This window comes from Pogoniulus pusillus, chromosome 27, assembly GCF_015220805.1.
Source record: "Pogoniulus pusillus isolate bPogPus1 chromosome 27, bPogPus1.pri, whole genome shotgun sequence".
NCBI classification, from domain to species: Eukaryota; Metazoa; Chordata; class Aves; order Piciformes; family Lybiidae; genus Pogoniulus; species Pogoniulus pusillus.
In genome coordinates, this window is record NC_087290.1 from 11,732,431 (window position 1) to 11,744,818 (window position 12,388).

The following is a 12,388-nucleotide window of genomic DNA, read 5'->3' on the forward strand; positions in this document are numbered from 1 at the left end:
TTGCACACTTAAGTAACTCAGCCCAGCTGACGAAAATCTGTTTTCCTTCGTCTGTGGAAGCAAAAGATCCAAGATGCTCAGAGGGCTGGAGCACCTCTCCCATGAGGACAGGCTATGAGACTTGGGGCTCTTCAGCCTGGACGAAGTGAAAGCTTCCAGGAGACCTTGGAGTGATCTTCCAGAATCTTAAGGGGGCCTACAGGAAGGCTGGGGAGGGACTGTTTACAAGGTCTTGTAATGACAGGACAAGGAGTAATGGGTTTAAACCGGCAGAGGGGAGATTTAAACTGGACATTAGGAAGAAGTTGTTTACAGTGAGGGTGGTGAGACTCTGGCACAGGTTGCCCAGGGATGTTCAAGGCCAGGTTGGATGAAGCCTTGAGTGACCTGTTCTAGTGGGAGTTGTCCCTGCCTAGGGTGGGAGGTTGGAACTAGATGATCTTTGAGGTCACTTCCAACCTAAACCATTCTATGGTTCTATGGTTTGGATAACCCAATCCAGAGACAGATTGAGGCTCTGCACAAAGGGACTATCCCCAAAATATGCCCCACAAAGTTTCAAAGGAAAATGCTCACCCTACTCAACCAGATTAAAAAACCTCTATTGCTCTCCTGAACAGCAGTATTTTCTTTGCCAGTTTAGGAGAGCAAACACATATGCAATTGTTTGCTTCTTTTGAAGCATATATCTATACCCACTTAAAAAGACCCTCTATGTGACAGCTACATGCTTACTCATGGGCAGAATCACACATTCCAAACCCAGGGATTTTCAGTCCAAGGATGATCTGCCCAGTTTTGATAGGATTAATCATATCATCCATCTCTCTTGCTTGACTCTGAAGAGTTTCAGACACAGTCCCAAACAACCCTAGTTCATGGCACAGAACTTTGGACCTCAGATCACATGCAAACTCATTACATCTTGAGAGCTACTGAATAGGACACAGAAATACATGGTGCATAAAGCACTTCTACGAAATCACAGCTATCAGTAAATATAAACCCACCTTTACTTCCACCCTCCTTCCTCTCCCATCTCTAGGTACACCCCAGCCCCCTGTTCCAGATCAATCAAGGTCCAAAACCAGATGAATTAAATACACAAAAAAGAATCCAATAAAACAGCAAGTACAGGAAGGGAAAAAATCCAACAGGGGAGGGAAAAAACATTCCAGAAGTTCACTTACTGCTCAAACAGTGACCACTTCACAGTCAGCATTTAAATCTGCGGCATAAAGCTCCCACTCATGTCTGAGAAAATGAATTTATTAAGCAATGTAGAGCCTGTGAAAGCCAAGATGAGGCTGAGCAAGGCCATCAGACTTTGTACTGTGTCTCACTGTCTTTTACAAGAGAAGGGGCAGCAGAAAGGAATCTAAAACTGCCTGGCCTGGATGAAATTTTGTGGTTGTTGAGTCACACGCCCTTCTAAGAGTTCCATCTGTACAAGCTTGATGAAAACTCTTACACGTTCTAGCCAGATGGCCTCATGTAAGCAAGAGGCGACTTATTCACACAACAAATGCAGAACAGCTTGGAAACGGGTTTTGGTTTTACCTGAGACTGTTGAGATCAAGATCATCTGTATCAAAGTCCAGAAGAGGCTGAGGGGTATCACTTGGGCCATGCGACTGCAGCACAGAAGAGCTGGAGGAAATGACAGTGGTCTGGCCTGAGGGGTGGATTGTTTTGAACTGGAACTGGGGGCCCATCCAGAGGCGGCGATGAGGCCCAGTGTGAGTCACTATCTCCACCTGTGGGATGGGAATATGGGGAAATGCTTAACACAAACAAACCATTTCTTCAAAGCACTGAGCCCCCAGAATTCTGCTGCTCTCAAGCAAAAGGAGTGTTTTGTGCCATTGGTTTGGAGGAGCATTGAGCAAGGAGAAATCTGAGGAGCCTCTGCTAGAAAAAAGATGTTGTAGGCAAAGCCAAGAGCTTCCTGCAAAGCCCTGAAAGCCTAGACTGACACTCCAGTCTGGCCATGACTTCATCTCATCCTATTCATTCCTTCCCATGGCCTGAAATCTTGCCAGGGGAGGTTTAGGCTGGAGACTGGGAAAAATGAAAGAGTAGTCAGGATTGGAACAGGCTGCCTGGGAAGGTGATGGAATGACCACTGCTGGAGGTATTCAAGAAACATGTGGCACTCTGGGACATGGTTTAATGTCCATGGTAGTCTTAAGTTGATGGTCGGACTTGATGATCTTAGAAGCCTTCTCCAACCAAAATGATTCTGTGATTCTACGATTCTGAACTACACAGTCTAACCTGAATCACAGAATAACCAGGTTGGAAAAGACCTCTATAATCATTGAGTCCAACCTGTCACCTAACATCTTCTAATTAACTAAACTATGCAACTAAGTGCCTCATCCAGCCTCCTTTTAAACACCCCCAGGGATAGTGACTCCACCACCTCCCTGGCAGCCCATTCCAATGCCAATCACTCTTTCTGTGAAGAACTTCCTAACCTCCTAAGCCTAAACCTGCCCTGGCACAGCTTGAAACTGTGTCCTCTTGTTGTGTCGCTGGTTGCCTGGGAGAAGAGACCAAATGCTACAACTGCCTTCGTGGTGTAACAGGGGAACACAGACCAAAAGTCTGCTTCCTGCAGACAACCTCAGTCCCAACCAGGTGAAGGGATGCACTTTCTAAAGGCAAGCTGTCACGGCTTTGTTACAGCTGCTTGCTAGAAGTTCCCACGTTAAACAGCACTGCTTCACATGTATATAGTGTGAGATGCAGCTCAAATCAAAGCTCATAATTACTGTTGGCATATCTGAGGATACTGCTGGCAGGGACCACCTTGCTGGGATGCAACAAGATTTGTAGCAGAGAGCAATATGCAGTATGTTGTGAGGCACTGAACAGCCCTGGCCACACTGCATCTTCCCATGCAGATGTTATATGAACAGGTATGTACAGCACATGGAGTCAGAAAGCAGCTACACACACACTGATACTCATTTAACCCAAATTCCAACAGTTGAAGCAGAAAGAAAGGTGTTTGCTTGCAATGAGCAACCACAAGTCTATTATATATACAGGTGAGCTATACTTAAGTGTAGATAGACACAGAAGCTTCTCACTTCCATGCCTACTCTCAAAAGACAGAGAATACAGGTGTCTAACAAGCAACAATTTCCAATACTCTGATTTTCCCTTTCTCTCCCAGTGAGAGTCCAGACAGAAACTTCTGAAAAAGAAGTTTTTCAGTAAAAGAAGCACCTATTTTTTTTCCACACTGATAACTACAAACCTGATGAGTAACAATTCTGGCAAAGTCTTAAATAAGCTAAATATAGCTAAATGCAAACAACCATGAAGGCTGGAGAGGGACTGGTTCCAAAGGCAGAATGAGGGGAAGTGGTTTGAAGTTGGAGGAGAGATATAGATTGGATTTTAGGAACAGGTTCTGCACCATGAGGCTAGTGGAACACTGGAATGGGTTGTCCAGGAATAGCTGCTGAAGCCTCATTCCTGCAGATATTCAAGGCCAAGCTCAATAAGGCTCTGAGCAACCTGACCTAGTTGAGGATGTCCCTGTTGATGGCAGGGGGATCAGACTGGATGACCTCTGGAGGTCCCTTCCGACCCAAACTGTTCTATGAGTTTGTGATTCAATGATGAAAACTTCGGATGGTAGCGCTGCTGGAGATGAGTGTGATGAGGAAAACCTGGCCTTGTAAATAAAATCATAGCATCATAGAATGGTCCTTAAAGATCATCTAGTTCATGCCTGGAGGTGTTCAAGAGAAGACTGGATGGGGCACTTAGTGTCATGGTTTAGTTAATTGGATAGGGCTCGGTGACAGGTTGGACTGGATGACCTTGGAGGTCTCTTCCAACCTGGTTGATTCTATGATTCCATGTAAGTCTTCTGCAATAAAATTATTTAAATAAAAAATGAGCCTATAAACATCAGAAAAAGGAAACAGGAAATGAAAATATTAAGCTCAGGTGAGCTCTCACCGAAGACAACAAACCCAGGCTATTAAAATCCCATCAATTTCTGTTACAACAACGATCAGCTTCACAGCAAAAATGCAGTGTAGTGAGAAGAGTAATGAAAACCTATTACTGGATCTATATGACAGAGATGTGTACTAGCAGTGGTTCTTAACTCTTTCAGAAGCCATTTTAAGCAGGGGCCAATGTCATTCTGAGTCCCCTGCTAAGCCAAGATGACAAATGCACAGCCTATTTAGCACTATTCCCATCTCTACATTTATCTCAGCCTAACTTGGATTGACTGTAGCCATTTCTGAGGCAAGTAGCTTTTATGCAGCAGTGTAAATTAGGCCACAGATAAAGTAATCTGTATATTTTAAGCTTGAAACCATCAGTGTCACAGAGCCGAGAGGTAAACAGATGCCTCTGCAGTTTTACTGAGGCTACGGCCAGATGTTCCTATTCACTCTCCTGTTGTGTGCAGGACAAACATATTGTATCTACTTCACACTGACAGCACACATTACCCACTGTTCTAATTGAAAAGTTGAAGTGAAGGGCAGTGTTTTTTCACTGCGTGCTGTTACTGTTGATAACAACACTTTAATTTTGAAAAACACACTTGCACTTTGGGCTTAATCTAAAGTGGCTTGCTTAGAGAGCGTCAGCATCTTCAGGCTCAGAAGAGCTTCCCTGGCTCTGTTCACTTAGCTAGAATTCAACATTCCACAAGCATTCTCTGGAATTATCTTGTTCTGTCACATCTTTTTATAAGGAAAAAAAAATTATGTCTGACATCACTTGGGATTTTATCCTATTTACAAGGGGAAAAAAAAGGAGTCTGACATCACTCAGGACTTTCTCCTAAGGAAAAGGAAATCTGCCATCACTGAGGATTTTCCCAAGTTTGTAAGAAAAAATAATAAATCCCAAGTGATGTCATGAACACAGAGGTATCTATATATCTCTGAAGGGAGGCTGTAGCCAGGTGGGATTGGTCACTTCTGCCAGGCAACCAGCAACAGAACAAGGGGACACAGTCTCAAGTTGTGCCAGGGCAGGTATAGGCTGGGTGTCAGGTGGAAGTTCTTCCCAGAGAGAGTGACTGGCATTGGAATGGGCTGTTCAGAGAGGTGGTGGAGTCATCACCCCTGGAGGTGTTCAAGAAAAGTCTGGATGAGGCACTTAGTGCCATGGTCTAGATGATTGGATAGGGCTGGGTGATAGGTTGGACTGGATGATCTTGGAGGTCTCTTCCAACCTGGTTGATTCTGTGATATTTACTCTTCTAAAGGGACTCTGGAATAGGCTGCCCAGGCAGGCTGTGGATGCCGCCTCCCTGGAGGTGCTCAAGGCCAGGCTGGATAAAGCTTTGAACAATCAAGTGAAGTTCAGAGGTGCTCCTGACCATTGCAAGGAGGTAGGAGTAGATAATCCCTAAAGGTCCCTTCCAACCCAAGCCATTTTATGATTTTATGATTCTAAGAATGAAGTTCAAGCAGTCTTAAGTACTTTTAACACCTTATGTCTTCCAAGAATTACTGATGAACCAAGGCCCAAAATGTAGTTTTCCCTCACTTCCTTTTTTCCTAAGGTTGCCCATTATGCCAAAACGTCACCATAACTGCAAAAATGCTAAACAAAGGGTTACAAAGATGACCAGTGGGTTGGAGCACTGCTCTTCCATAAGTTTAGCATGAGGGAGTTGGTCTGTTTAGTCTGCAGAAAAGAAGGCTCCAGGAAGACCTTACAACAACTTTCCAATACCTGAAGGGGGCTACAGGACAGCTGGGGAGAGACTATTTGTAAGGACAGGTGGTGATAGGACAAAGGGCAATGGCCTCAAACTACAGCAGGGTAGATTTAGATCAGACATCAGGAAGAAGTTCTTTACTGTGGGGGTGGTGAGATACTGGAACAGGCTGCCCAGAGAGGCTGTACACAACTCATCCCTGGAAAGAGGTTGTGGAGTCTCCTTCTGTGGAGACTTTCAAGGCCTGCCTGGGTGCATTCCTCTGTGACCTGAGCTAGATTGTATGGTCCTGCTCTGGCAGCGGGGTTGGACTTGATGATCTCTTTGGTCCCTTTCAAGCCCTGACATCCTGTGAGCCTTGAGCTTTGAGCAAGCCAGTCTAGCGGAAGGTGTCCCTGCACATGCATGGATGGCCTTTAAAGTCCCTTCCAACCCAACCCATTCCATAAACCCATGATGAACATCCCCAGGAAGCATACCTGTGAAAGCCACTCCTCATCCTCCTGCCCGCTGTGGTCAGAAGCCAGGCTGTCGTACGACTCGTGTCGAGTGATTGGCCCAGGACTCCCTGGTGGAACCACTGCAAAAATCCCAGAGCAATGAAAAATCAAATCTACTGTGAAATGCTTGGGGGAGCAACAACAACAACAACAACAATAACAACAATAATAACAACAACAATGCTTTTCCAGTCAGTTATTGGCACAGTGACATTTGTATTTTCTTAAATCTGCAAGGACATTGCCAGGACTTCCTGGTGTGAGCTATCGCCCTGACTGGGACATTCACACAGCTAATTTAAAGCTGGCTTCACAAAAACTTGGGTCTGATGATGTGAATTTCTTGCAATTTTACTTGGAAGTGCTTTGTTACCATCCTACTGTCACCTTTGCAGTACAGTAGCAAGAATACATCAATTAAGAACCCATGACAAAGAATGTGGTGTGTAATTTGCTACAAAGATTAAATACTGAGATTATTTCACTGGATCATAAATGAACAGAAATTCTTTACTCCCAGTTGCAATGCATTAGATTAACTCTGTACAATAATGCTGGACAGATAAAGCAAACCACTTTTTTCAGCTGCAGGTGCATGGATAACCAGAAAGCTGTATTAGTTCAAGCTGAAGGACAAATTCATCAGTGGATATTAAACACAACAATCCAGACACAAACTCCACGGATCCCATACACTCCAAACTCCTGGATGTCGGAGCCTCACTTCCAGTCATAATCAGAAAGCCAAGGATGGGTGAATTTTTGGGATCACAGAATCATAGAATCAACCAGGTTGGAAGAGACCTCCAAGCTCATCCAGTCCAACCTATCGCCCAGTCCTATCCAATCAACTAGATCATGGAACTAAGTGCCTCATCCAGTCTTTTCTTGAACATCTCAATCCACAGCAAACCTTTTCTTGACAGAAAAATGCTGCATTACCAGAACTGCCTAAATACCTACATCTCTGCTGTTTTCAAAAGACTGGTACCAGTAACCTCAATTCACACAACAAAACTAAGCTGATCTTGTTCCTCTGTTCACTGCTGTCATTTACCTCCCTATGGACTCACTACAACAGCAGAACACAAGTTCTTCTCTAGACAGCAATGAACTTTTAACAGTTAGTATAAAATTGTACATAGAGAGGAAAATCAGAATTTAGTTTTTAAGTGCTACCACCAAAAAAAATCAGAGAACTGCAGACTCTTCATTGTACACTTTCAGTATTTCCTCATCCTTGAGTCGTTTAAACACACCAGCAAAGCTTCATACGTCCAGGTCCTTCACTTTCTACAGCACCATTGTGCTGCTCTCACTAAAACCTCGCACTTGAGAAAGCTGAAAGAGCTTAGAAAAGGCAAAATGCAAGCAAGCACACTGACAATGAGACAGGAGGCAACAAGACAGGAGGTATTTTCCTGTGGCTGCTTGCTCTCAGGGGCTGACTGGAAGCCTGAATTCAACACCATGAAACCACACCCACTTTGAGGGAAGTGCAAACACCACAAAAGCAGCAAATGCACCAATGGTGTTTTCACTTTGGCAAGATGAGAGAGTTTGATGCTGTACTGTCGAGAGACTGCGCAATCCTAACATCAGAACCAAGATTTTTTTATAGCCACATAACCTAAAATCGACTCCAAGGTTCTGAAATGGATTTTTAGAGACTCTAGTATTACAGGGCTGACCTTGTGCGTCGAGTTTCCATCAGCTACAAATTTTTACAGGCCCGTTGTAAACCCCTAATAACAGGAGTTTACAGTGGCAGAGCAGACACAACTGTAACCAGAAACACAGAACGGCGCCTCTGCAACGTAAACAGCGCAGGCTGCCCATAAATCCACGCTCCCCAGGGAATAAAGGGATTTGCATCCTGTTTGTCTAAGCGGCTATCAGAACTCAGAAGGCCAACTGCACCCTGGGCTGCATCAGGAGAAGTGTGACCAGCAGGATGAGCAAAGTGATTCTTCCCCTCTCTTTGTGAGAGCTCACCTGGAGCCCTGCAGCCAGATCTGGGGCCCTATGCACAAGGATATGGAACTGTTGGACGAGTCCAGAGGAGGCCATGAAGATGCTCAGAGGGCTGGAGAGTCTCCCCTATGGGGATAGGCTGAGAGAGCTGGGGCTGCTCAGCTTGGAGAAGAAACGGCTCCAGAGGACCTCAAAGCAGCCTGCCAGTACCTGAAGGAGGCCACAAGAAAGCTGGAGAGGGACATTTTACAGCCTGAAAACAGCAGACTTAGACTGGATATTAGAAAGAAATTGTTTATAGTGAGAGTGATGAGACTGGACTACGTTGCCCAGGTAGGTCATAGACTCATAGAATGTCAGGGGCTAGAAGGGACCTCGAAAGACCATCTGGTCCAGCCTCTGTGGATGTCCCCTCCTTGGAGAGGTTTAAGGCCAGGTTGGATGAGGCAGTCTGTTCCAGTGCTCTGGGACCCTTACAGGAAAGAAGTTCCCCCTTTTGTTGAGCTGGAACCTCCTGTGCTGCAGCTTCCATCCATTGCTCCTTGTCCTATCCCAGGGAGCAAGTGAGCAGAGAACTGTGTGTCCCAGTCCCCCCCGCCATCGTCCCCCCCCCCCATGCCCAGCCCTCAGATATTTACAGACACTTATTAAATCCCCTCTTGGTCTTCTCCAGACTAAACAGCCCCACGTCTCCCAGCCTCTCCTCCTCAGACAGTGCTCCAGTCCCCTAATCATCCTCCTAGCCCTCCCTCAGAGTCTCCAGCAGATCCCTGTCCCTCTTAAACAGGGAGCCCAGAACTGAATGCAGTACTAGAGGTCTCACCAGAGCAGATACAAGCCCATTATTCCAACACAAAATCACAGAAGCATTCAGGTTGGCAGAGACCCCTAGGATCACCAAGTCCTACTGCTAACCCTGCTCTGCAAGATTCTCCCCTACACCAATATCCCCAAGCACCACATCCAAACGACCTGTAAACACATCCAGGGCTGGTGACTCAACCACCTCCCTGGGCAGCCCATTGCAACGCCTGACGTGTTTTGCTGCTATCCTAATCTTCCCCACCTCTCCTGCCTCCCCTACAATAAATTCTGACTGGAGCAATGCCTGTTTCTGAGGGCACAGCTGATCAACTGCAGGCTTTCCTGTTATTGAACTCTAACAAACTGTTCATGGCTCTAGCAGACATTTTTGCTTTCAAACTAAAGGGAACTTTATGGACTGTTCTGAATTTCTTTTTGTTTTCTCTCCCAGGGGCAACTACTCGAGCTGTCAAGATGAGGGAAGCTGCTCTTCAGTGACTAGCTGCAAACACACTAGCCCATGGAGCAGCATCCCCCCTGCTTTGACACGGTGCTTCTCCCATGCTAATACTCTTCCCTTTCCCTGGAGATCCAAGACTGCTTCACAGGGAGGAAGCAAGACAAATTTAAGAAGTTTGGGTCCCACACTGCTGCCTTTTCTTGAGGAATCACAGCTCTGCAGTAACCTCCATTCCAGTGCAGCTCCAGAGCACAGCATTAACTCTTTCTACCAAAAAAAAAAGTGACGACATGCTGAATTCCACCAAAAGCTCTGCCTTCGAGTTCACCAGCAGGGCAACAGTGATAAAGCCTCAGCTGAGGTCAAACCTCAGCAATTTATTTTTGCTATTTAATAAAACAGCATTTATATGCCACACCTATCACAAAAGCAGGCATTTAAAGAGAGTCTGGTTTTGATAGCAGGATCCCATATGACGGTCCCAGCCTCACCACAGGCAAAGCTCTACTCCCCCCTGCCCTCAGTGGGAGCACGCAGTGTTCTCTGAGATAGGACCTTGTAAGACAAGTGATCTTTGCTGGAGACTTGCCACTGCTCTACTGCTGACTACAGATATACTTATGGACAGTTTCCTCAAGTCAAAAACTGCCTTGCAGTTACAGGAACAAATATCTGTACAACACAGAAAAATGTAAAGCTGATTTTGCCTTCTTTTCTGGGTCACACACCTCTTGTGTTGGTATCAGGCTCCAAGATGAGATTAATTTAAGCCCAGAGGCCCATTTCCAGGAATTTGAGCTTGAAAGTAATCTTTTCTCTCCCAGCTTAATTCTTTGAAAATCTGAATTCACACTGGAAATTCCAGCAGCCTCTCTCTCACACATCAGTGAAGCTGCTCTAAAGCTGAGCTTTTCCCAGTTCTTCAGGAATTTCACTATAAAGTAGGATAGGCAATAACAAAATTCATAGTATTCAGGAGCTTTGCAGCAGCTGATGTTCTGTCTCGAACTCCTGTAGTTTCTTCATCAGGAAAGAGTCACAAATGGCACACACACAAAGCAGGAGCACGCAAGCCCTTGCTGCACAGAGAACGTCTTTTACTGGCAGTTGCAGAGTTTTGTGCCTTCCCAACATAATGAATCCAATGCTTCGTGTCTGAGCTCTGCCAACCTTTTAACTTCTTTTGCTATTCTTAACACCAACATCTTGAGCAAATATACATCAAATATCAGGATGCAACTGTGTTTGTTTAATCTGGAAATGCACAACATGCAGAATTTTGGCTAATTAGTCTTGGAGTGAAAAAGTACAAAGGCAATGAGTGTTGGTTAAAACCTGAGGTGAGAATTAGAACATACAATTTCTCTTTATCCATCAAAACAGAACATGAGTTTCTTAATTTCACTTACAAAACAAAATATTCCATCAGCAAGCATTCAAGGTCACTTTAAAAACTGGAGTGCTACCTACAAGCAAATCAGAGCTCTGCCATAAATATTTGGCAAAGGGGCAAAAAACATCTTTGGGCTGCTCAAAAATAACAGTAGCATCTTTAATCTCTGTCCTCCTTCAAGAAAAAAGTGATCTTCATCAACTCTAAATCTGGAATATATTCCTGCTCCTCCATCCAGTAAAAGGGCTGTGGTTAGTAGGTCAAGTGAGGTTCTCCTCCCCCTCAACTCTGCCTTTTGAGGCTGCATCTGGAATATTGTGACCAGTTCTGAGAGCCTCAGTTCAAGAAGGATTTCAGGTAACTGCTTCAAAAAGAGTTCAGCACAGAGCCACAAAGCTGCTGCAGGCAGTGCAGCATCTCCTGTGAAGCCAGGCTGAGGGAGCTGGGGCTCAGAGCAGAGGAGCCTGAGGGCTGCCCTCATTGCTGCTGCTAAAGGGGTATAGGGCAGTGTGGGGAGGACGCAGCCAGGCTCTGCTCAGGGGTGGCCAAGGACAGGACAAGGGGCAGGGGTGCAAGCTGGAGCAGAGGAAGAGCTGGGAGCAGAAGGAAAAACTGCTTCCACTGTGAGGGTGGCAGAGCCCTGGAGCAGGCTGCCCAGAGAGGCTGTGGAGCCTCCTTCTCTGGAAACATTAAAAACCCACCTGTATGCTTTTCTGTGTGACCTACCCTGGATGATCCTGCTCTGGAAGTGGGGTTGGACTAGATGATCTTCAGAGGTCCCTTCAAACCTCTTAAAATTCTGTGATTCTGTGATCCTGACTATCTCTGCTGAACCCCCCCATGCTCAACTAAGGAAAAAATGAATCTCTGTGAAAACTATTTAATCTTCCTTTATGAATTAAACACTGCCACCTCATTTTCTACCCTCCAAGTGCAAGCTGCAGATGCTTACCAACAACCTAAGCCAAATTCTTTAAGTTTACAGGCTCCCTTCCCTGCATTTACAGGATTAATCTTACTACTATACTGGATCAAAAAAATATTAGTAACAGGAAAGAGCTGAAAAAAAAAACCCTCAGTGTGTTCCAAATTTAGCAATTTGTGTGTTAATTGTTAGTGCCAGGAAAAACTGCACAGAAGTGACTGCGGAGACAAAAGTTTCGACACAAGCCAAAACAAAAGCTGAAGTACAGCTGAGCTGATACTCCTCTGCAGCTCCAGGACCTGATTCAGACAGCTCAGTGATGAAGGATGACAAACTCTCATTGTGCTGCAACTTTGCCATGATATTTAGTGAGAAATGAAGAAAGCAACCAATATCTATAAACCTTGAGCAATCTGCACAGGCATTCCTGACATGTGAGCAAGACCTAGCCAGACACAGAATGCTTGATGAATATTGGAATTAGCAAACAGTGGTTTTGTTCAGAGATGGGCTAATTACACAATAAGTACCTAGACCCAAGACAAGCCTTTCTTCATCCAAAGATTATAAATTGTCATCTTTCAGCAGCACAGAAGTGTTGGAACAAAGAAACACTACA

The 12,388-nt window shown here is 45.1% G+C and overlaps 1 protein-coding gene across 15 annotated transcripts in view; it reads right to left on the bottom strand.

Moving 5' to 3' along the window:
• The window catches only part of BCAS3 (BCAS3 microtubule associated cell migration factor), a 413,259-nt gene that overhangs the window by 233,212 nt on the left and 167,659 nt on the right, over positions 1-12,388 (bottom strand). For all 15 annotated transcript variants that reach the window (XM_064166577.1, XM_064166584.1, XM_064166578.1 and 12 more), the window contains 2 exons: positions 6,193-6,293; positions 1,561-1,757 (listed from right to left, as the gene is read on the bottom strand). In XM_064166577.1, the coding sequence (XP_064022647.1) occupies positions 1,561-1,757; positions 6,193-6,293 (298 nt within the window). The remainder of the gene's footprint in view (positions 1-1,560; positions 1,758-6,192; positions 6,294-12,388) is intronic.